General features: G+C 48.1%; 1 protein-coding gene across 4 annotated transcripts in view; it reads left to right on the forward strand.

The window, feature by feature from the left end:
* LOC142576277 (monocarboxylate transporter 12-like) overlaps positions 1-24061 on the forward strand; it is a 166419-nt gene that overhangs the window by 108898 nt on the left and 33460 nt on the right. For 2 of the 4 annotated variants that reach the window (XM_075686330.1, XM_075686329.1), the window contains 3 exons: positions 13948-14769; positions 18949-19022; positions 19948-20068. In XM_075686330.1, the coding sequence (XP_075542445.1) occupies positions 13948-14769; positions 18949-19022; positions 19948-20064 (1013 nt within the window). In that variant the 3' untranslated portion in view covers positions 20065-20068. The remainder of the gene's footprint in view (positions 1-13947; positions 14770-18948; positions 19023-19947; positions 20069-24061) is intronic. The other 2 variants (XR_012826819.1, XM_075686331.1) reach the window with 1 other exon arrangement.

The raw sequence follows: 24061 nt of genomic DNA on the forward strand, positions 1-24061 counted from the left end.
GCTCGAACTATTCAGTGAGAAGCGTCACGAAAAGAAAAAAACACTTTAGACACCCGTTGGCATACGTTTAGGTGCACTAAGCCCAAGCCACCGGCACTAACCCGCCTGAAAAGATTACCTCAATTCATAGCTTCATAACTTTACTCAGAGAATCCGGCATAGTGAATCACTTATACTACAGGTAACATGGAAATGTTTTATTGCCAAGAACATGTTGCACGCCTTAACTTTTAGAACAATTCAAAGGGTGTGCTGTGCAAGAAATTTTGCGCAACTTTGCAAGTTTGGAACCCTCCCTTTGCCATATTGTGAATATGTGTGTATTTAATGGAATACAAAGGCCCCTTCGTGGCACCACAGACTACTCTGTTCCACTGAACGGAGTAGGTGCAGAGCACCATGGCTAAAACCTCAGACTTGGACTTTATTTGCGTTAGCATTGTTAGGCTACTTCACATACATTCCGGGGGATGTGTATGTATTTATGGATGCATGTATGTTTGTATGTAACCGTTTCCCCTGCTACCTACTCCATTGAGCAATCAGTGGCCAAAAGGGTAGCGCATCTGGCTGCTGTGCCGAGAGAACAGGGTACGAAATCAACCACCGGACTAACTTGGCTCACAAGGATTTGGCAATGTGCACATATGTGCCGCACTTCAACGAACCTCTTTTACGGCGACATGGGGCACTGTAGATGTGTATCCTTGTAGGTACCGCCGTTCTAAGAATCTCTGACAACGACTTGGAGCGCTCGCTACACTCTAAGAACAGTTTACACCCTTTGACTTGCCCCTTCTGACACACAAAAATAATCGTCATCTGCCTTGATGCGTTTCCTTTCTTTATCGCTGCAAGCCCGAAACTTTCCAGTGACGAACGGCACGCGCGTTATCAGAAGGGGCACTCCAAAGGGTGTAAACTGTACTATGCTGATAACGCGCGTGCCATTCGTTACTGGAAAGTTCTGGGCTCGCAGCGATAAAGAAAGGAAACGCATCAAGGCAGATGAGGATTATTTTTGTGTGGCAGAAGGGGCAAGCCAAAGGGTGTAAACTGTTCTTAGAGTGTACGTGGCAATGGGTCTGTGCTGGTTTTCAATAAAACTCTGATGGCAACTTTGGTCACTGGACCTGTGCGAGGAAGTGTGTGCCGCTCTTCAATGAATGTCTTTGATGCCAACTTGGGTAACTAGGTATGTGCCACAAGAAATATGTCGCTCTACAATGGCGAAGGATATTCGTTGAATTTCTCGAATGATGAGCGGCATCGAAATCCCGTCACAAGTTATCCTCAAAGAGAGCAACCCGACGCATTAAGAGGCCGTGCCACAAGTTTTCTGATTATGTGCCCCTTCCAGTGGACGCCATTTACACCAATTGCTTAGCGAGTTGCAACATGAATTGCCAGGGTATGTGCCTCCCTTCCATTTGTCTCTCGCGAACTTCGGCCAATGAGTAATTGCTACTCTGTGGGCCGCAAGCTAGATAACGATTCTCAACGCTCTCCCCCATCAGCGCACCACGCTCCTCTTCTCGGAGGCTAAGCGTAGTCTTCTCGGCAACACCACTACATGGAGCAGTACGTCCAAAAAGAAGCAAGAGTGAGTAGAAATGCTCTAGAGACACGATGAAATGCTTTATCGAAGTAATCTGGAAGGAACGTGAGTTGCTCTTAAGAGTGAGCGAAAATAAAAGATTGTGCCAAAATTTATGGATGTTAGCTTGTATTTAGCCGCCGCTTATTCCCTACGTTTGACGAGGCCCAATTAGGGTTGACATTACAGATTGTAACCAATGTGACAAAATACGGCGAACGTGTTATAGTCATCACTGCTTAACATTATGGGTGTGTAGCGCTCAGCATGACGAAACTGTTGCCGATCGATACCTTTTGTATTTAAACTCGTGAGGTTGCAGAGGCGTGTAGCGTTGGCACCAAGGTGGCTCTACACAGAGTTTCATTCTTCTATGTGGTCAGATGTAGCGGGCCAAAGAATATCTTGCACGAGCACCCGCCCTCCTGGATCTCAAACACCGACACTTCCCTTTCTTGGTTGCTTTGAAGTACTTGGGCTGTCACTATTCTCAACAAACACCAACGTATCGAAGGGCATGGCGTTTCCCAACCATTGTCTACAGGCTAGTAAGCGCGCCATCGACATGCACAGCTGTATGCACTTCAATGTGGGGCTACACAACTGAGCGGGTTGCATCAATAACAGAACCTGCAGGCAGTGGCACTCTTGTTGTTCGCTGGCTTCACATATGCAGACGACTCGGCATTACGAAGCGGCGGCTGCTCACTCGGTCTCCTCGCTCTTCTCAGATGTCTGGAGACATGTCGTCTCGTCAGTGAGTTAAAACATGCTCATTGTGCTGGCTACGCCGTATTAACTGCTGAAAAATCACTTCACGCATCAAGGAATTCTGTGGAGTCTATGATACGCTCCTGCAAAGCGTGATTCTTAGGTCTAGTGTGGTGTCATAGTTTGTCGGCGTACCTCACTACACCGCCCATCATCGAATGTCCTAAGCAACCGCCATTCTCATAACGACGCGTTCGGCAATGTCGTCCTACAGCAATTGCGCTTCACCGCCACATCTGGTTCCAAAGAAGAACAGTTGCGACAGCTGCACTTGAGGTGACTACCGAGCTTTGAATGTGACCCCTACTCAGGATCAATTTCCGCTTCCCACATAAATGACTTCGGCACCCGTCTCGCAAGAACCAAAATGTACAGCATGATCAATTTGATGAGTGCGTGGCACCACGTTTCGGTCGAGCCTAGCGACACTCCGAAGGAACCAATCACTCTGTTTGGCTTATTTGAGTTTGTCTTTGTGCCTTATGGTTTGGTGAATGCAGGGCAAACTTCTCAAAGGTTCGTGGACGAGGTTACGCATGACTCCCATTCATCTTCTTCTACCTGGACCATATTCCAGTTGCAAGTCACACAGACGAAGACCACAAAGAGCACCTTCGTCTTCTATTTGAGCGACTGGATGAACACGGCTTGGTCCTAAAGTCCCAGAAATTCATTTTCGGTGTTGAAGTCATCGATTTCATCAACCATCGCATTTCACCCCAATGCATGAAGCCACTGGAATCACGGGTGCGTGCAATTGAGGACTTCCCCTTTCCAACATATTCCGAAAGTGGGGGGAGTTTCTGGGGCTCACAAATTTTCACAGGGCTTCTTACCATCCCGTGCGCAAGTTCTTCCGCCACTTAATGACCTACTGCTTCGTGACACCAAAACAAACGAAGAAATAAATCAATCAATGAATAAATAAATAAATAAACGCCTATCTTCCACTTATCCTTCCAGCAGGAACTCTCCTTCCAGGAAACCAAAACAGAGTTGGCAACTGCAGTGTTGCTGATTTATCCGTTGCCTGACGCGCCCGCTCGCCTTATGGTAGACGCGTTGACCAGGGCAGTGGGTGCAGTACAACAGCAGAACTATGGTACAGACTGGAAGCTGCTGGGTTTCTTCATAATGTGCCTCAAACATATAGAATCTCGCTACAACACTTTCAGGAGGGAGATGTTGGTCATCTATTGCGCTGCCAAGCAATTTCATTTTTTTCTTGAAGGCTATAGCTTTTATATTTTGACCGACCACAAGCCGTTAACGTTCATTTTCAAGAACAACAGTTCCTCGTACTCAGAACGTGAGCTTCGGCAACTTTCCTTCATCTCCGAACTTCCTACGCCATATCTCTGGGACTGAAAATCAGGCAGCTGAGAAATTGTCGCCGCTTGGCTCTGCGCCTACTGGCCCTGCGGATTTCCACGCTCTAGCCTCCGACCAGCAAAACGACCCCGAGCTGCGACAATTGCTGGAAATAGCCTCGTCTCTTTAGCTTGTGGAGTTGCCGCTTTCGTACGCAACATTGGTCGCGTGCGACATATCACAGGCAGCTCCTCGTCCGTTCGTGCCCCATCAATTATAACGCGAATATTCGTTTGACTGCACGGCACGTGCCTTCATAACGCCTCGGCTTACCACCCACAGAGCAACGGCATGGTCGAGCGTCTCCACCGACAACTGAAGGCGTCATTGACCGCCCCGCTCGACAGACAGCACTGGGTGGACAGGTCACCTGTAGTACTACTGGGTCTGAGAACAACAATACCCTCGGTGTCAGCGCAGCCGAGATGCTCTATGGGTCAGAAATCCGCGTTCCAGGCCAGTTTTTGCGCGCCCAGCTAGGCACTTCGCCAGCGGCCGCGCAGCACTTAGCCTGTATTCCTTGATCAACCAGATTCGACCGACACCCCAATGTATCGCCCGCCGGCTACCTGTGTTTAGTTTCCTGGCAATGGACACAACTACGAACGCCTTTCTGCGACGTGAGTCTATCAAGCCACCATTGACCCCTTCCTACGAAGGCCCCTTTCGTGTGGTTTCGCGTTCAGAGAAAACCTTGAATATTGACGTTCACGGCAGAGAAAACAGTGTGGTGCGACCGCGTGCAACCAGCGTATCTTGAATATTAACTCTTGGTTCCTTCCGCCATTCACACATAAGCCCCCGTCATTCTACGGCGAACGAACACTTGTAGCGACCGTCCGTAAGGTCATTGTTCCGCCATGGGGGTCATTGCCCCTTGCTCCGAAAATCCAGGTTACCTCGCCGTGCCTAGTCATGGGGATTATGGTCTCTTGTTCTTTATTGCAACTGAAGCAGCTGCCTAACTGGAGCGCCACCAGTGTCACTCGGCAAACCTGCGTTTACTTTTGAATAAAGCCAGCCGACTGTCCTTTCTGAAGCTGTCAAAACGTGCATTGCTTGACTCAGCTAAACCGAGCTCCTGACAATCCTAACGCAAACTAGGCGAAAACGACAGCTTTTACCGACTTAGTCGCACTGAGAAACCACCGGTTAAACTCATCAGACAAATGCAATGCGCTAACTAAACCTCGCCACCGAAAATCCGGCCAAGACCAACTACACGCGCTGTTGCATCTCATGCAGACAACCAGTGGATATCAATTCGCACTGCTGGCACCAGTTGTTACAACCGCATGTGCACCCACTTCCATGGAGGTAGCGCGGTCCTAGTGGTCTGGAGCTTGACCAGGACGTTAGGGCCAGGCAGAAACGCAAGACGATCGACGTAACGAGTAACACGGACTTTAATTACATCACTACGCAGCGGTCAGGTCTACAAGCTTCGTAACGGAGAGCGACAGACACTGTATAAACTTGCGCTGAATGCTCAAGTCCATTTGCGGCAGCATATTCTATAGCCTCTCGGGAACACCCACAGTTGCGGCCGCCACTCGGTATCTTAGTTATTAAGCTCAACATATTTTCCGAGTACCGCTCGTGCACCAGACGGAAAGACACTGACGCGTACACACGCACACTCATACACCGCGGGAGTCTCCCTCGCCGAGTAAAAGGAGAAAAGAGGTTATCAAAATTAATTGTGGAGTGGCAGCCCTCACACATTCTTACCAGCAGAAGTGAAGCCAGCGCTTTTCGTTACTTCACCCGTGAAAGCGTTCCTAAGTACACGGAGAACAGTCGCAGTTAAACCGCTCTTGATCTATTAATATAACTTTAGACTAATTGGAAGATACCAGAATGATGTCTCGGGCAAAAATATTGCCGTAGGCTGAGTCGTGACATCATGATCTCCCGTGCAAGCTACCAAGACTTTCAAGCTTCAACATAAAATCAGCTGCAAATACAGACACATCGAGAAGGATCTGTACGGCAAAGCAGGCCTTGTGAATATCATTCGACGCGGGCAGGAAACGCTTCCTGTTCTCCGCCAAATGCCAACGTTAATCGACTCCCATGGTAAGATGGAGTTGGCTGGCTTCACCTTTAGGATATCATCTTCACTTGAGAAGCTTTTTTGAACACTCTTTAGGAGTAGCGAATGCGCATACGTTAAACGTCTCGCTTGATCGCTGAAAAGAGAAAAGAGCGCCGAACCGACGCAGACATAGGAGCGTCGCTCGCGCCGCGTGGAAGGAGGCGAGAATGCGCGCGCGATCGCTAAGGAACGTCTGTTCGCCATTGTAGCCTATTAAATAAATAAATAAATAAATAAATAAATAAATAAATAAATAAATTATGGTGTTCTACGTGCCAAAACCACGATCTGAGTATGAGGCCCACAATAGTGGGGGCTCCGGAAATTCGGACCACGTGGTGTTCTTAATGTACACCTACACCTACGTACACAGGTATTTTTGCATTTCGCCCACATTGAAATGGGCTGCCGGGCCCGGGATTAGATCCCGCGACCTCGTTCTTAGCAGCCGAACACCATAACCACTAAAAAACCACGGCGGGTGTGGCCTTCTAGGCGTTTTTCAACAGCTGTCGCTGCTCGGCGTATTTGAAATATTGCGGATTTCGCCGTGGCATTGGCAGCGCCACAGAGATTGTTTTGTTCATCACACGGGTCAGTCGTAACAATAATGCACATGGAATGTGAACTTTATTTCACTATAAAGAGCCACTTCATGTGGTCCGGTAAATTGGGTACAGGGCTCTGGTTCGAGGGAAGTCAGACTGCCATGCAGCCTGCTGCTTACGTCTTATAACTGCTCAAGCATGCCGTTGGCTTTCAGCGTCAGGTAATTTGAACAAATGCAACACTTGGGAAAAAGAAGCACTGCCATGAGAGCAACGACTCAGTCCTTGACAAAGACTGACACCGAGGACCTTGGTATGTCCTTGGTGTCAGTCTTTGTTGGCTTCGCATAATATGACTAATAAAAATCGGGCCCCTCAGTTAACCCCCTTTCTTCCCGTTTACTCTTTTCAACAGTGGTTCGTAGTGTAAGTGATGTATGCTTCTTTCCGAAAAACTTTTATAAATGTAACCAGATGAGAAAACCTGGGTGTCGCCACACCAAGAACAGCACGAGTGCACTTGCGTCGTTGCTGATATTCTTAATGCGTGCCCATTGCCACGAACTGTGTAAAATACTCTGAGGTCGGCATGCTCACACGAGTGACGTTATTCATATTCACTCACACACATTTCTCCTACTGTAGCGCAAGTCCAAGTGGGAGATTTGAATGTACGTGTGAAAGAGGGGACGTGAATACAAGAGTAATTCCGAGATGTAAATAATGCATTCAGGGACATTACGCGCTAAAAACAAGATCTGATTAGGAAGCACGCCGCAGTGGGATACTGCGGTCTACTTTTGGCTAACTAGGGTTCTTTAGCACAAATACATATTTATATTTTAGCAGCGGAGCAGTTTAAGCTTTAGTTCCGCCGTGGAGCGTTACCAGAAAACTGAGCCCAGGCGGGTGGCTTTGGCCAAGGTGTGCGCTGCCTTGCGTTGCCTAGCGACCACCTGTGAGAGCACCGAGCGACGTAACCTCCTCGCAACCCACGCGCGTGGGCCGGAGTCGTGACGTCACAGGTGACTAAAATCTCGGAACAGCCGGAACGGTGAGGGAGCTGCAACGCTGGATTTCGTCGGACGTGTATTCCTGCAGCTCCGGCTTTTGAAGTGTTTTTTCCCTTTCGAACTGTGGAATTCTGGCACCTTCGACCGCTCCTCGTAGCCAGTCCACCTGTGGCACCGAACTGAGCCACCGAGGGCCCCCGGGCGCATCCCGAGGGCAAGACAGCGTCGGCTAAAGCGAGTCAGAATGCTTTAGGCTTAGCCGCCTCATCGCGCGAACAGCGATCCCGCCAAAGCACAATAATGCCACACATGAAAGAGCAGCTGCGGCAGCAGTTAGCTGTGGAGATTATGGCGACTAGTCCTGCTGCTAAGTCGGTAACCACCACCAACGAAGAGACGATGGAAGACGAGGTAGAAGACCCGCGAACACCGGCGTCTCAGTGCAACGCTGCATCACCGGGCGTGTCTCCCGTGCTTGCCTCGTCAGTTGTTCCTGTCCAAAAGCGTCCATGTCTGCTCAATCCATGCGCTCTCCCGGAACGCCCATCTAACAGCACCCCTGGATCGTACAAAGTTGCAATCCGTCCAAAGAAAGGCTACAAGATAGAAGAGATCCCTATGACGACCCTTCGGAAGGCGCTCGTTTTTTGCATCACCGTGACGGGCTACACATATCACCGAGCCTCTAACACGGCGTCCGTGAGGGTGCCGTGCCTCGAAAAAATGATGCACATTTGTACACATTAACAGCAATCACCCTTCCCAATGGACGCGTCCTGCCCGTTCAAGCATACCTGCCATTTGGCACGGACATCTCTGGCTCCGTGGTAACAGAGGTCTATCCCGATGAATCGCCGGAAACCCTACGTGATACTTTGACTTGTGACACTCATCATGTGCTGCTATCGCGCTAACTAGGACGTGGTCGCACATGCCTGGTAACAGTTTCAGGACCCGCTACCCCACCCGATCGGATCATCTACAATGGTTGCGTCCTTCGACCTCGTTCATACCGTCCAAGCGTAGTATACTGTTATCAAGGCCTACAAAAACGCCACATGCGTGCATCGTGCCGTAACCCTGCTCCGGTGCAGACAAATGAGCCAAACACCTCCCAAGCCTTTCGATGTAGTCTATGAAAATCCAATGACCATTCAATAACGAATCGCGCTTGCCCAACGAAACGTAATGCTCAGAAAAGTAAAGGCGAATTTCCGCACTTTACGCCCTACTCCACATACACCTGACCTGTTGGTGTCTCCCAACCGATTCGCTCCGCTAACAGAAGGGGATGAAGCCATCGAGGAAGGTGACCCTTCATCATCTGAATTGGTATCTACTCCACAGGCAACTTACAGCGATGTTACTAGCCGGACTCGTCACATATATCGTCCGTCTACATTAACGGCGCAGGAGAAACTGCAGAGGGAATTGGGTGACATCGATCGCAACATCGAATGATTGCAAACGGAATTATCCAAAGTCAACTCTCGCGGCAACCGCCTTGTCACTGCGAACACTTCGTCGACAACAAATAGGTCATTGGCGGCGCAAGCGCCTCATAAATCTCCTCCACCAGTGCCGGCGTCAGGTATTGCGGCCGTGCGTGAACCTGCGCCTAAACTCACAACTGACCCGGCATCGCTTCTGCGTTATGTCGTGCAACAGTTACAGGCCCTAACTACCACTCTTGCGGAGCGGTTATTATGATGGCTGCCACAATGGCCTCTAATCCGCCTTCATACGTAGTTCAATGGAACTGTCGGGGTCTCGCTAACCACGTTGGTGAGCTCCGAGAACGCATTCACTTGGGCTCACTTCGAGCTTCGGCATTCCTCCTGCAGGAGCAGAACTCTCTTCCTCGAATCTCGGGATTTACTAGCTACGCAAGACCTTCCTTTCCAGATCGCCGTGCGTGCCTGTAAGGTGATAAATCAGGCAAATCAACTATATATGTTCAAACCTCTCTCGTTCAGACGGCTATAACTGTGGTGACATGGTGGACTGCGTGGCAAGAGGTCGTGGATGTAGAGGTGCAACTCTCTCAGTCGGCTATTGGCTTTGTCGTGTTATGTGCGTGCCCGCTCGGGACAGGCTAGTGGGTCTAGGGTGGATCATCTGGCTTCGTCGGCATCATCTTGGCTATCGTATTCTCATCGCCCATGATTTCAATGATCCTCACCGTGAGTGTGGGTTCTCTGTGTCCAGTGAACGTGGACGTGTCATCCTTGATACTCTCACCCAGAACAACTTTAGTCCGATTAATGACGTATCCATGCATACAAGACGTTGCACCCACCCAAGAATGCCACCGTATTCACCAGACCTGGCCGGGTGGTTGGGCCATTAGACAGTTACCGGGCATCGGGAACCAGACTGCTGGGGGAACGATCATCATCCCATTCGGCTCGGCCTAGCCTCTATGAAAACCGACCGCCTCCGTCCCCAATGTAGGGTGATCGAATGGGACACGTTTCGTACTTCGTTATCAAGGGACGCTCTTGCCCCTCTATGCGACCCCATCCCAATGTTACAGTCGGCGGTCAAAACAGCCACTTTAAGGTCATGCGTTGGAGAATCTCGTCCGGCACCTGATCTTCGACTCTTACAGCTTTGGGCACAGCGCCGCCAGGCAGAGGTTCATGCCAGCCGACACCCAGATTCCGTGGAGGCTCAACGCCGCCACCGTCAGCTAACAGCTGCAGCTAGACGCCACGAACTCCGCCTCTCACGTCAACGCTGGTTGGCGTGGTGTTCTTCGCTAGGTCCGGCCACCAGCTCCGCCTTAATTTGGAGAACGTTCCGAGCAATGGAATTTGATGGATGCTCTCCTGACCCGGGTTCCAGCGCGTGCCTCGCGTCTGGCAAAATCGCAGACGTCTTTGCATTTGACATGGCGCAGGCATTATTTCCCGGTTAGGATACGCAACCTCCCGTGGTCTCCACCCAATTAACGCTTGCGCCGAGTGCAGGGGCACTCTCATCAGCTCACGTTATTGCTGGGATGCAGTCTCCGTTCACGGTTGCTTAATTTATCGCTGCAATAGACCAAGCCAAATTGAAGACTGGCCGGGGTCCTGACGGCGTGACTTATGAGGCGTTTAGAAACTTATAAAAGAGCCACCTTGAAAGCTGTTCTCAGCTCGATAAACGCTGCGTGGTCGTCAGGAGATGTACCGGAGCACTGGCTGCAAGCAGCTATAAACGCCATCCCAAAGCCAAGCAAACCTCACGACAACATATCAAGTCTTCGACCGATTTCTCCTTATGTGTACATTATGGAAACTGTTGGAACGCATGGTGGCTAACCGTCTGCAGTGGTGGCAAGACGTAAATCACTGGTATCATCCCTCGCAAGTTGGCGTCCGCCCTTACCTTGGTGCTGTAGCACCCTAGGTCGCTTGTCTTCTATAGTTTTGATTGGAGGCCGATCGACCCGAGTGAGGTCCGTTCTCGACGTGGATGTGCACAAGGTATACGACCACGTCAGCCACGCTGCCCTCGTTGAAGTACTACGCTGGATTAACTTACCCGCCCATATATGCAAAGTTATTCACACCTTTTTTACATCTCGTGAATTCGCCATCCGGATCAACAAAGGGAATGTGGGATCCTGTCGGTCACATCGCGGTGTACCGCAACGGTCAGTGTTGGCCCCCATACTTTTCAACTTTAGCCTCCTACCATTGCCTTGGCGATTGGGTGACATTGCTGACCTGTACGAACTCATTTATGCGGATGACATCACAGTCTGGACCGTCCACCCGTTTCTCCAAATTCAAGCCACAAGGTTACAGCTCGCTTTTACATAGATCAATGGTGTTCTTTTGTTGGACTCACGTTGTCGCCTCAAAAGACGGCTCTGCTTTCGATCGCGAATGCGCGCGGCCGCCGTACGTTTAACGCCACCCATATCACCCTTCTCTTGCACGGAAGCAGAATTTCAGTCGTCAACTCACTCCGAGTCCTCGGTCTGGACCTGTACGATTCCGGCTCCGCCGGACCCCTAATTCGCACAGCACGTCAGAAGACATCCCAAATGCAGCTCATTCGAGGGATTTCTCAAAATAAGGTGCTGCCACAAGCACCATCGCCCGCCTCCTCATACGTACTGTGCTGCAGCCAAGATTGATATACCAAGCCCAGTTTCACCACATGACACGAGCAGAGTGGGACCGCTTAGAATCTATCAATCGAGCAGCAATGCGGGTTATTACGGGCCTCCCACAAATTACGCCTATTCACGCACTCCAGGCCGAAGCGCACATAAATGCGCTAGATGAACTGGTCCATCAGCGTCACCGAGCTAGTTCCGGAAAGTTCCATGATATCCCTGAAGCCGCCCCTCTTGAGAAGTATATGGCAGACGGTTCAGTGATGCCCTGTGACACCTGCCTGGCACGACCACCATGGCTTTATCAGCAAGTTACGGACAATCGGCCTCTGACTCGCATACAGACTCGATCCGTTGGCCACCTGAGTGAGTCGAGTATAATAGCAAATAGCTCATCAACTACGAGTGCGAGCTCTTCCTCCAGACATGTAGCGTATGTCGAGGCTAGCGTGAGTGATCATGGCGTCACCACGGTAATCGGTTGTCCGGAAATATTGTCATAAATAGCAAGCTGCTCGTATGCTTGCTCCCCTGCCTGGCCCTCGACACAGGCTGAGCTCTTGGCAATCTGAGACGCAATATCCATCCTCTTTCCGCTGCTTCCGCCGTCTAGTAGGCACATCGACATCTTCACCGATACCTCAGCTGCCATCCGTTGTCTGTGGCTTGTTCTGAATTGCGACGTTTTGGCGCAGGAGATTCAGTACACAGTTGAGAAATTACTCGTTACAGTACGTGTAAAATGGATGCGTCGCAATGCACATCCCACACAAGCCTTAGTGGATGCAGCAAGTCATAACAAAACTTCTCATCCACTTCAATTAGCCCACACCTCTCCGGAGGCAAGGCTCCTCACAGAAAAAGAACACCTTCGGCGCACCACGCGAGCACTTCTCTCACCGTGCGGCACCGACCTCCCTGGCGGCTTAGCGCGCTGGAGAGAAGTCTTGCTACGAAGGTTACGTCTCCGTGTCGCCTTCACCCCTGCGGTAACCTAGTCGTGGTCGGCACAGTACCGTGTCTCCATCAGCGATTCCTGCCCCTTCTGTCCCGCTCCCGTCTGCTAGGTGGACATTGGGCACCTCCTGTGGAATTGCCCCTCTCTACATGCCCTCCGCCAGAAACACCTGCTTCGATGTGTACCACCCCCAGGCCGGCTGCCAGATGTAAACAGTTGGATCTTGGGGCCCCACCACGGGAAATTGGTGGACTTCTTCCAAGAATCCGGCGTCTATCTAAACGTTTAAATATTTCTTTATGCCAAAACGCACGCTGTCGCAATAAAAAAGAAGCCGGCAAGCGACACACCTCTCGCCTCTTCCACTCCGTGCGTACGTGCTGCTGCCATGGGAGACGGAGCAAATTGCGGACGCCCGAAGAAGTGGCTTACAAGGAAGAGCCCCTTACTGCTAAGTAAGAATTGAAGTGTCGTGGTCAAAGCGATCCGGAACACAAGTATCGGCGCTTGAACGCTCGGCGTCACCGAGAAAGTGATCACAGCCAGCGACTGCTCGGGACCTTTCAGCCTCAAGCCCGCCGAGACAACAACCTCGCAAAACCTAGAAACAACTTCGCAAATTCTATAATTACCTCGAAGAACCTAGACACGACTTAGCCGAGCCTACCAACAACTTAGCAAAACCTAGCATAACCTCGCAAAACCTAAAAACAACTTAGCCAAGCTACCTAAAAGCTAGGTTGTTTTTTATTCTCGATACCATGGGTGTTTAAGCATTTCGCTTCCAACAAAATGCAGCCGAAGTGGACTAGATAAAAGCCGCGTACTAGAGCTCACCAGCGTTATTCCATATCCGCTGGGCCACTGCGGCTGGTCTCAGTAAGTGTTCGTGAGCACAAGTGAGCGTTGATGAATGGCGGGACAGCAGTGTCAGGACCAGTTAGTGCATTGCTAGAAAAAAAGCAAAAGTGGGCGACTGTGAATGAGTGATCACTATATTTATCAACGTGTAAATACATGCGCGTAAACGAGCGAAGTTAAACCACTGAATTTTAACCGTTCTCTTCACTGAGTTATGTTCTTTGTTCTATTCTGCCTCCATGTTCTTTATACAGTGCCTCCCCGTCCCCGCACCATTTGCTTGCGTATCGTAATGTCGGTCGCATCCCGTATAAGGTTCTGGTATGCCACAGGAGGTTAGTGAAGTGGCTACGGAAGTTTTGAAAATGGGGAGCAAGTGATATACATAAACCACCTTGAGTATGTCACCGTGCATGTCTATGGACTTGTTGCAGAAAGCTATGCCTGTGAACAAGGCCGGTCAATGGAAATTTGAACGTATAATTCCGCGAAGGACTTCTCTACGTGTATACAGACAAGGAACTGTTTTGTGTGTAGCCAGACAACATTTGTGCTGCAGATTCTCTCATAGTGTCGTATTGGTTTCATGACATTGTTTTGCTCGTGCTATTTGCAGGTGTGGGCCTTGGCATGGTGATAACCATGCTGCAGGTCCTCATCAGCATGTACTTCGAGCGGTACCGTGGAGCCGCCAACGGCATCATGTTCGCCGGATCCACTGCCTCTGCGTTCATCTTCACCCATCTGCTGCTGTACTTTAGAGAGACCTACGGCTTCCGAGGCAGCCTGCTGCTGTTTGGTGCCGTTCTCATGAACTTGGTCGCCGTGAGTCTCGCCTTCCAAGAGCCACCATGGGTTAAGAGAGACAGAATCAAGAGGAGAAAGGGCGCACAGGGGACAAGGAGGCCATCGATATTCACAGCGGATTCAAAGCATGGGGAAAACGTTTCCGCCACTGTGATAATGCTAAGAAACATTCTCGGAGTGCTCAAGTGTCCCATGGTGTATGTTCTCGTGATCACGTGGCTAGCGTTCTGCTTCAACTACGACATTTTCTTCTCCACGATCGTGGACTTCGCCATGGACAAAGGGATGCCCCTGGAGGACACCGTGTCTTTTATCACCTACACGTCTATCACGGATCTCGTGGGAAGGGTTGTCCTTCCTATTTTCACTGATCGTGGGATCCTGCAGCGGTCGACGTTAATCATATTGAACTACTTTCTCCTTGGCTTGTGCGTTGTGTCACTGCCATTCTGCGACTCCTACTGGGTCCTGCTAGTGGCGTGTCTAGGCGTGGCCTTATTCCTCGGCTGTGCCATTACCATGCACAGTGTTTTGATGGCCCAGTATTTGGGAATCGAAAAACTTGCAGCAGGGTATACCATTCTGGGCGCCCTATGTGGACCAGCACTCTTAGCAAAGGCCCCTTTCGTAGGTGAGCGTCATTTTCTCATTTGTTGCTGCTTGCATGCACGGTGCATAACTGGTGCCGTTTAGGGAAGTGTGAACGACCAAAATGCAATTGAGTTGTTTAGTTTGCGTGGGTGCTAATAAGACTGAAAAGCTTGTCTTGCCGTGCAGACGAACGAAGAGCAGTTGTAAGGAAAGTGGAGAAACGTTGTGTTATGCTTATACTAACACGCTTGTGAATTGCCTCACGGCAGTGGCTTATACAGTACATTTTAATCACGCAATAACGTGCTGAATTGGGTTGGGTTGGTACCTGTCTGAAGAAAACGAGAAACAGCTCTTGACAACGGGACGTGACTGAGACGAACGAAGCGCTTATCTGCTTGTTCCTCTGATACCACTGCCGGAGGGTTAGTTCAAGACTGAACTCCTGATTGGGCGAACTTTGCTCAGCAAAACAAACTATAAAAATTCGGAAGCTGTTACACTCTTGTAACAGAAAAAGGAGAAAGCCTGCTGCACACATGGTAATACACGCCGTTATACGATCGACGTTGCACTTCTTTGTAAGACATATTGGTAATGCATCAAGTTGTACAATCGGGGCTAGATTTCTTGCAAGATACAACGAACCGCATAGGGAAGAACACTTGTGGAACTAAGGCAATCCTTTAGCTACCACGCAGCGGCACGCGCTTCTTCCACAGTTGCTTACTTCCGAAGCTGTACAGGCGAGCAGCAAGAGCGTGCAGGCTCCTGTATGGCCCGCCGCCGACGGCCGCCGACGCCACCACTCCGACTGCGACGTCAATGCGCAGAATGCGCGCGACCGCGTTTCTGCGCAGCACCTTGTGCGAGAGCAATTACTAAAACTGATATTCGGCAGGTACTTGAGACTCCTTCTGTATGGGAATGCGAAAATATGCCGTTTTTTGGACCTGGAAACGTCATGAACGCGCTAATCTTACCTACTCATGACGCGGCGCCACCTCCTCCGCAGTCACGTGCGCCGCCCAATGACGCGCGCACTAGCTGGTGAGATGGCTGCGACGTGACATGTGCAAGCCGGCACGCACTAGGCGCACCTTTCGGACGCCAGACACCTAGAGCACTGTGCTCGTCCCGCACCCCAGCGGCACCGGTTCGATTTCCGGCCAGAGCTAAGTGTACGAAATTTTCTTTTCGAAACCACTAATTTACTTTCTCTACAGGAACCACCCTGAGAAGCGTAAGGTAAATTCGAGTATTTCTTTATCTTTTTTATACTCTTTGTAGCGTCGGCCATTTTTTGTCACGCGCAGTTTCAACAGGAGCGCCGTCAACATAGACATCTAAGGCTTTCGATATAAAAAGCGTGTTCAAAGGGGGGAGCACCGTAGTCGTTCGTCTAAATATGAACTACGGGTCGAGCGCGTCGGCCACTTATGCGTGACTCATCCTACATTCCAGCGCAATTCCTAGTGCTTGCGTATGTCGCAGAATATACACCAGTATTAGCGTCGCGCACGCTATCTGATTAGACGAGACTCATTCGCTATAATATCAGCTGTGTAATGCAAGAAAGTCCGAATACAAGAAGGCGCATGTCGCACCGAGTGATAACTTTTAACACTTACCCTGTGGGAAACGGTCATCGGAAACAAAAATAAAGTACACGAAGTGGTCCACTATTAAAGGGAATAACAGAGCGCTTTGCCCTCTGGTGTCGGCTGCTGCGACGAAGCTGTCGGCTCCTGCGACATTTTCGCACGAGAGTGCTGATTGCTGTGAGCAAAGCTCGGCTCGTGTGGTCTGCTACTGAGTGCGGCCGCGGCCCAAATCGTCGCAAAGTGAATGCTCGCGTGTTATAGAACTTGACCGCCAGTCAATATAACGGAGAGTGAGAGAATATTTGATGGCAGAAAGGGGGAGAGATCGGCCTGAGGGAAGTCCCGCTAGCCTGCTACTCCATGCTGGGGACGGGTTTCGGGGCAATAACAGACATATGATGCGATGAGGAAGGAGGGTGGTATGATGAATATGAGGACAGCACAGCATACTGTTCTTGTGCAGCGCGTTCATGTACGCTTCACTGCACAGCACAGCTTTCTTCGCGGAGACTGTAGCTCGCGCTGGCGGCCAGGGTCCAGGAACTGCTGGACGCATATGGTACCTGAGAAGAAGGTTCCACCCCATCTGGTGCTAGCGCGCACCAACCGTCACTAAGGGCTCAGCACAAAAGTTGATTCTCTCTCTCTCTCTCTATAGCTATTATAATTTTGTCGGCGTTAGCGCCACTGGTGTATTTAAACCAGACAGTAGCAGATGCAGGGCGTCGATTATTTGTCGCAGCATGGCTTTGATGACAGAGCATGATGGTGACATCTGAGTGCACTGTCCCTGGTCGCGCTGACAATCTAAGGCCCGTGTGCGTATCGGCAAGCGTGGTCATACATTTGATACCAGGTTTGCACGGCTGGTTTAAAGCAATGGTTTAGAGCGATCTGTACATGTCGATTCAACTAGCATCTGTAGGACCTGCTAAATTAGAACCTTGGAGCTCTCGTTTGGACCTACAGCTTGTCCACGGCGACGACGCCTTCGTCCCCTCCGGTGTTGCACTGACGCTGCCGCCTCATTGTAGGACATACTTGTCTTGCTCATTTGGATCAGGATTTTTATCTCCTTTTTCTCTTTATGACAATCCTTGGAGTTGATCTCGTGGAGTTCATCGCAATTCGAGCAATTCATTTCTTTTATTGTGCGTGAAGATACGTTATGCCGGCCGGCACAGCGGAGGCATGCTGTCTGGCCTGTGCAGACAGCACTGACATGGCCTATCTTTAGGCACTTGTGACATTGCAGTCGTCGGGGCACATAAGGACACACGAGGTGTCTCCCGTAGCCCACCTTGACATGATCAGGTAGCGTGTGTCCTTCGAAAGAAAGCTTGACGCTTGTCGAGTGATCGAAGCGGTGAAAATCAATGACCTTCACTTTTGAAGACAGAAGCCCTTGCAGCTCTCCGACGCGGATGTCAATCATAACATTGGGCATAACATCTGCCCTAGCACCACGACTGTGCGCGACGAACGACCGGATTTCTATGTATCCTTGTGTGCGCCCGGTGTTCAATTTTTCTAGGGCGGCCTGTCTCGCTACTTACACTGTGACTGCGTTTTTATTGGTGTTCAAACGCGCTGTGTCAATTCCTTTTGTAGCCACATTACGAAGGTAGTTGTTTAGAATGTGTCCGTGTACAGAATTTAAATTCTTATAGAGACGTGGAGAGGCACAAACACAATCCTGCGAGTTGGTGTGGGCGGTCCGTTGTGGCCCTGCTCCCTCCCGTCTTTGGTTGTCTTACGGTATTTTCCTTTTAGTCACTTGCCCTCCACGAAGGTGTAGTCGTTGTCGGAGTCCATTGGCACGCTGTTGGAGAAACAGGAAACGGACATCTCCATGTTCACGTGGCAAGCCTTACACTATATTCTTGCAGGATACAGTGCGAAGAGGCGTCCTCGACGCAAGTGATGGCGCACCGTCTGTCATCGCCTCGGACGGCATCTCCTCCAAGAAGCACAATTAAGCCTCCTCTAGTACAAAACTATCGCAGCAAGGCCAACAAGCTACGCTTGTTCAGATCACTTTGTCTTCGTCCTGCATAAGAACCAGCCGCAGCTAAGAGGCGCCTCCGGAGACTAGCACTAACAAATACGCCGTGATTTTCTTTGTCGTCTAAACTCGGTCGTGGCAGGCTATTATTATTATTATTATTATTATTATTATTATTATTATTATTATTGGAGGATGGTGGTCTAGCTATTATTGGAATTACCTCTCTTTGTGTGTGTATATCGCTCTGTTACCTCTCTCTGTCACTGTGTTTGCGCGCTGCATTAAGGCCGGCCGATGTGGTAGTTCAAATATGTGTACGCTGTGCTGAGAAAATGCGGTGCTTTCTGTATGCAATGATGATCATAAAACATAGCTAAAACATAACATAGCTCGCCATATCTTTCATGCGGTGCGTCGGTGTCGACCAACGTAATTATGGCCCGTTTGCGCTGTCTTTGTTCCCGGTTCATGAGAAGCATCTGGAACTCATACAGCGATAGCCTTGGGGCACAGTGCTCGGAAAAATTTGTTGTAAGTCGTGCTATCATGTGCTGCATTTTATCCGTAATTCTACAATGTTTACGACGGATGGATCCTGCACCGACAGTCCTTTCCATGGTACCTGTATTATGCCGGTCTACCTGGGACACGAAGGAGCGTTCACCGAGTCCGCCTGGAAAGGTATGTGGCGGTTCAGCGCATTCTTTTAGTCTGTCATTCGTGAAGTGAGCTTTGTTGTATGGGTCAGAAGACGATTCGTAAAGCGACAAACATAATTAATTTACTTTTCGATTGCTCGTTGTTCATTTCGCACTGCGCATTATCCAACAGTTACATAAAAATTGCGCTGAAACCTATTGATCTAGCCAAGAGCTTTATCTATCATTCATTCGTTCTAGTTATGAGGTATGCTAGCGGGAATGATTGTTTGATATGAATAGGCACAAAATATTTCAGCAAGGAAAGTCACTGTTTGTGTGTATTATTTCTCAGCGACAAATCGTATAGGTCTTACAGAGGTAAGTCGATGTGTCGTCTTCACAGCGAACAGCCGCGCGAGATGACCACATTGCACTGCCTGATGCATGGCCAGATTTCAGCTTGTATGCAAATTCTTCTGTTTATGCAGTGTCGGCAAACAGCCTGCATTTCATGTGTTAGGTGTCCTGTGCATTTCGTGTATTTGTAAAGGTTTGTTATTTAGCAAAGAAGCCGAGTTCAAAACAGCAATATTATTTTTTATACCAAACCTCCTTTTTAAATCTCCCCTGAAAATGGAGGAGTCTGTTGTCATTTTGAGTGCATCGTAGTTTGGGGCAGTGCTGTGTTGCACCACACAAAGAAATTGGGTTTTTGAACACCCCTTTTCATGTTCTAAAGAATTTTCTTCACAGTAGAATTCGCATTTCAGTTACTACAGATGCGCATCAGTGTGAAGCTTTTGATAGCAGGCTCATGATTGCTGCAGTTCATCTGTGATGTAAAAATCAGATGTAGCTTCATGTAGCTGGCTGTTTGAGGATCTTCTCACAATCTAACAGGATATTCTTAAAAGTTTACAGTTTCAGCAGAGACAACAAAAAATTAAACGTTTCTCATTGTCTAGGGATTTCACGATTTTGGCTCACATGTGAGCCTCTGGTTCCGACACGACCCCCACAGGAACTTGCAGCACTTCTGCTGCTTGAACAGCCCGACAAAGCATCTGATCTGCATGCAGTGACCAGGTGTGTACAAAACGAACACTGCCACTTACACGAGTTGTGGAGCTTTTTTGTGAATTTTTACCAGGCCACTCTCCTGAATTTTTTATGTTTACTAATTTGGGTACATTCTACAATTTTACGAATGCTGCAATAATTTTTATGACAATGAAGTTATGTTCGTTTAAAATGATTTCAAGCTGTTGAGAGATAGTTGATACGAGGTTGCTAAATTGCATGTAAAATTAATTGTTAGCGTAATTGCCCTGCTTTCTTATTGGCAACGCAAAACCTGTAAGGAGCATACTAGAGGGTGCACATGTGTTAGAGAAGTTTGTTTGTATAAATTCTTGAAGCAGTCTAAATTTCCAGGAGCAAAAGCAACGAGCCTCCCTGTGATCAAAATACAAGGTTGTTGGTTTCCCGTGTTTCTCAAGTTCGCTGCTGCTCAGCGTGCTGCATGTAAATTTACATAATGAATTATAAGGTATGTATTCAATAATGTGGGTGCTGAAAGCGAGCTTTAAGAAAACTCGGGCTGTCCCCTCAACAAAGAATTCTGTGACGGCAACATTTTTATAAAATATGAAGTTTGCAGGTTGTCGGCTATGACACAATCTACAACACTTTTGATATGGATGCCATATTCATAACTTGCACTTTTGGTGTACCCGAATCGTTATTTTAAAATTTCGCCTACGTTCAGTTTAACTGATTTACATAAGTAGCCTACTCTGATTTAAACATAGTTGGGGGTAGAGTGAATACAGATGATGCGCTCCATACTGACTGTATTGTGACGAATATTTTTAGGGGCTGTGTTGTGAGACATAAACAGAATCGCTTTGCTTACCTTTATTAATACGCTTTTTTGTACACTTCTTTTATAACATCTGCGCCGGCACATATTCTGTGTTATTAATTGTATTGTCCTAAGCAGTCAAAATTGTGTATTAAACTTCTTTCTTTCTATTTTGGAGGGGGGAGGGGCGAGGGTTACTGATTCTCATAATACTGACAAAAGAACCTCAGAACGAAAAGTCACAAGAGGTGGCTTAAAATTGTTCCAAGCCTGGAATTGAGCATTCCGTCTCGCAAAGCACTACAATTCTGTACGCTTTATTAAATGATTTAGTTTTATAAGCTAGCTGCTGAACACATAGGCGAAGTATCAGAGGATATATTGTTTTTCTTCTTTTGTCTGATTTCTTTTGTAGAATGTTCCTCTTCAGAATTTTTTTTCCTACCGCCGCACGGAATACTCTAACTAGAGCCTATGGGGATCATGTACAAAAAATATTTATATTACAGAAGCCGGCAACAAACCATGAAGCATAAGTTTTAAATGTGGCAAGTTTATAAGGCTTGCCGAGTGCAGTGCATTATCAACCTTGAGGCTGGTCTCCTTATATCCCACAAAAATTGCCGGTTGTAATATTGTCTGTGTGCGTGTGACAACTTCATTAAATATCCTGCAAATGTGGTCTAACGAAATTCCGGTTAGGCATGTCGGTCAGCCTGTTGGAATGGTCCCAAGTAAGAATGTAACCGAAAGCTGGGCACGCTCGGCTCTTCCGCATATGACATAGGATAAAGCTTGAAATCTGCTATTGTTTCTCTTATCGCAGAAGAATCGCTCTCACCTTCACGTCCTTATTATTCTTTCAACTATTTAACGTGCACGGCTCCTGGAGACTGCTGAACTTTTCTTATGTGTCTATGCCTGAATAAATAGCGATGCGTTGTAGTCACGTTCTACCTTGGGTGCATTTTAAGATGGTCAATATTAAATATACAATTTTCTATAACATTTTCACCGAAACAAGGTGTTGTGTTGTGAATAACACGGAGGGGGCAGCTCCCCTAAGGAGGACCCGAAACAATATTTTCTAACCTAAGTGTGGTTTAGGCACGCCATGCTTTCTTAAAAAAATAACGTTATAGTAATTTATGTCGAGAAAGTTACAAACTATTAAAAGCGGCAAACCAAGATTATAACACATTTTAATTTGATGATTCAAATATGTGCTACCACTCAACTTCTAGCCTTCGACTCTATTTTGGCATACACGCCATTGTGGCACAAAGCGAGGTTTATGTCATCCGCAAGCTTCTGGGATAAGCAGAGATTGAACAGGAACTTGTCAAATTTTTTAGGTAGCACCATAATGAGCGTCAGCCAAAGCTTCCTTTCCTTTGTCCATTTAAGCCACGAAGACAGTTTTATCTTAAAGGGATGGACAACCTTTAAGAGCGTAAATCGAGATAGCATAGCTGATGGAAAGATTGTGTCTCGTATTCAGTGAAACAAGCCCTGTTTTCATCATTAGACGAGGATTTGCCTTTTTATTACATCACAACAAATAGCGACAATTATCATTAATTGACAGCCCCTTTGGGAACGGGGTGGGGATAAATGGTCACCTAGGCTGCGGAAAATCACCTTTGACGCCCTCAGGCGGCAAAAGCATGACACAAAATAGGATGCCCTATTATGTGACTTTCTATTAGTGTTTGCGGCTTCTCTTCGTCTTTTAAAGGAGAAAGCCTTAAGCGGCTCGTTGCAAAGTTTCATACTCAAAAAGCGGCATCAGGTCCAGTGATAGAAAAAGGTTGACGAGTTGTACAAAAAATATAATCAACAATGGATCATACCTGAAAAAAATCAACATAATCCGGAATGTCTCACACTCGCGCAAGCAAGATGCAATGATTGAAATGAATGAAGACAGAAAAGAAAAAAAAAGAAAGACGGAAAGAAAGACAACGCGATACGCCTAGTTTACACTGTAGCTCGCTATGTCTTGCAAGAAGTCCGAACCCTCCAATCAGATAACTTAATGCTTCACCACGTGCGCAGCAGCCTTTCGCCTTCACATGTTACAGGAGTGTGTCATGCCGCCGAAGTTCCTTCGAGGCCCTCACTGCAATGTTGTTTAATAATGAAACGCAGTAATTTTTTTTCCTGTATAACATTTTCTGTAAATTGCAATCCGTATCTACATCTTCAGTTATGAGTAGAAAAGTGCCGCCACGGTCTCCGAGATCTAGCCGTGCGCGCTGCAGCCCATTCTCAGAGGCCATAGTGGAGCTTCCAGAACTTGCAACCATGTGAAAAACACAGCCACACATTATGATTAGCGAGTAATAGGATTCGCAGCCGCCACAGGTGCAACAAGTTGTTACAGCAGCATTTCATTTGTGGAAAGCGTCTTTGCGGATGGTTACTTAACGTTGAAATAAATTCCACAGAAGCCAACTATCCTTCTGCTTTTCCGATTGGTGAGGTAGGCTATACAAGTAGCTCTCAGTTCTCAGTTTTGCTGATGTCGCGATTCTTAATTCTTGTGAGATTGCTCTGATTCAAGATTTCTGTCGCGCAAAATTTCTACACGCTTTTGGAACCAGTGCAGGTATAGCTACTTCCGAGGATGAGCGTTTCATTGTGGCCTAAAAAAACGGGTCCTTAAGAAATGTGTTGTCAGTCCATTTAAGCCTGCGCTGTTGCCTCACACTAGTTTCTCCCTTCACAATACCCTGTGTTGCTCAATTTGTTGTTGCATTGAATACAAAGGCGTTTTGTAGTTGTAGTGGTTAAGGAACAAATATAAGTGGTGTGAATGTGGGTGACTCGGGACACATAATTCGGTCATTACACTTAGAGGTATGGCGTTAAATGAACCCTAAAGCGAAACAGTAAACCAGTTTAGACGGATTAAGTAGTCTTTGAGGACTCTCTCTGTGTGAAGTCTTTTGACGACAGTTTAATTATTAGGAGATAAAATGAAGGTCACAGTTCCATTTTTCGAATTTTGAGCCAGAACGTCACCGCCTGCACGTCAGGCGACCCCCCCCCCCCCACCATGCAATCCACCATACTTTCTTGTATTTTGGCTACTGCGGTTCAGTTCGCTTGCTTGAAAATTGCTTAGTTCAGGCTCTTGGCTCTATTAAAATGCAATATAGTCAATATTTTCCAAAATAAAAGTAACACCGCCCCTAGCACACTGCTTCAAA

This window comes from Dermacentor variabilis, chromosome 3 (assembly GCF_050947875.1).
Source record: "Dermacentor variabilis isolate Ectoservices chromosome 3, ASM5094787v1, whole genome shotgun sequence".
NCBI lineage: Eukaryota > Metazoa > Arthropoda > Arachnida > Ixodida > Ixodidae > Dermacentor > Dermacentor variabilis.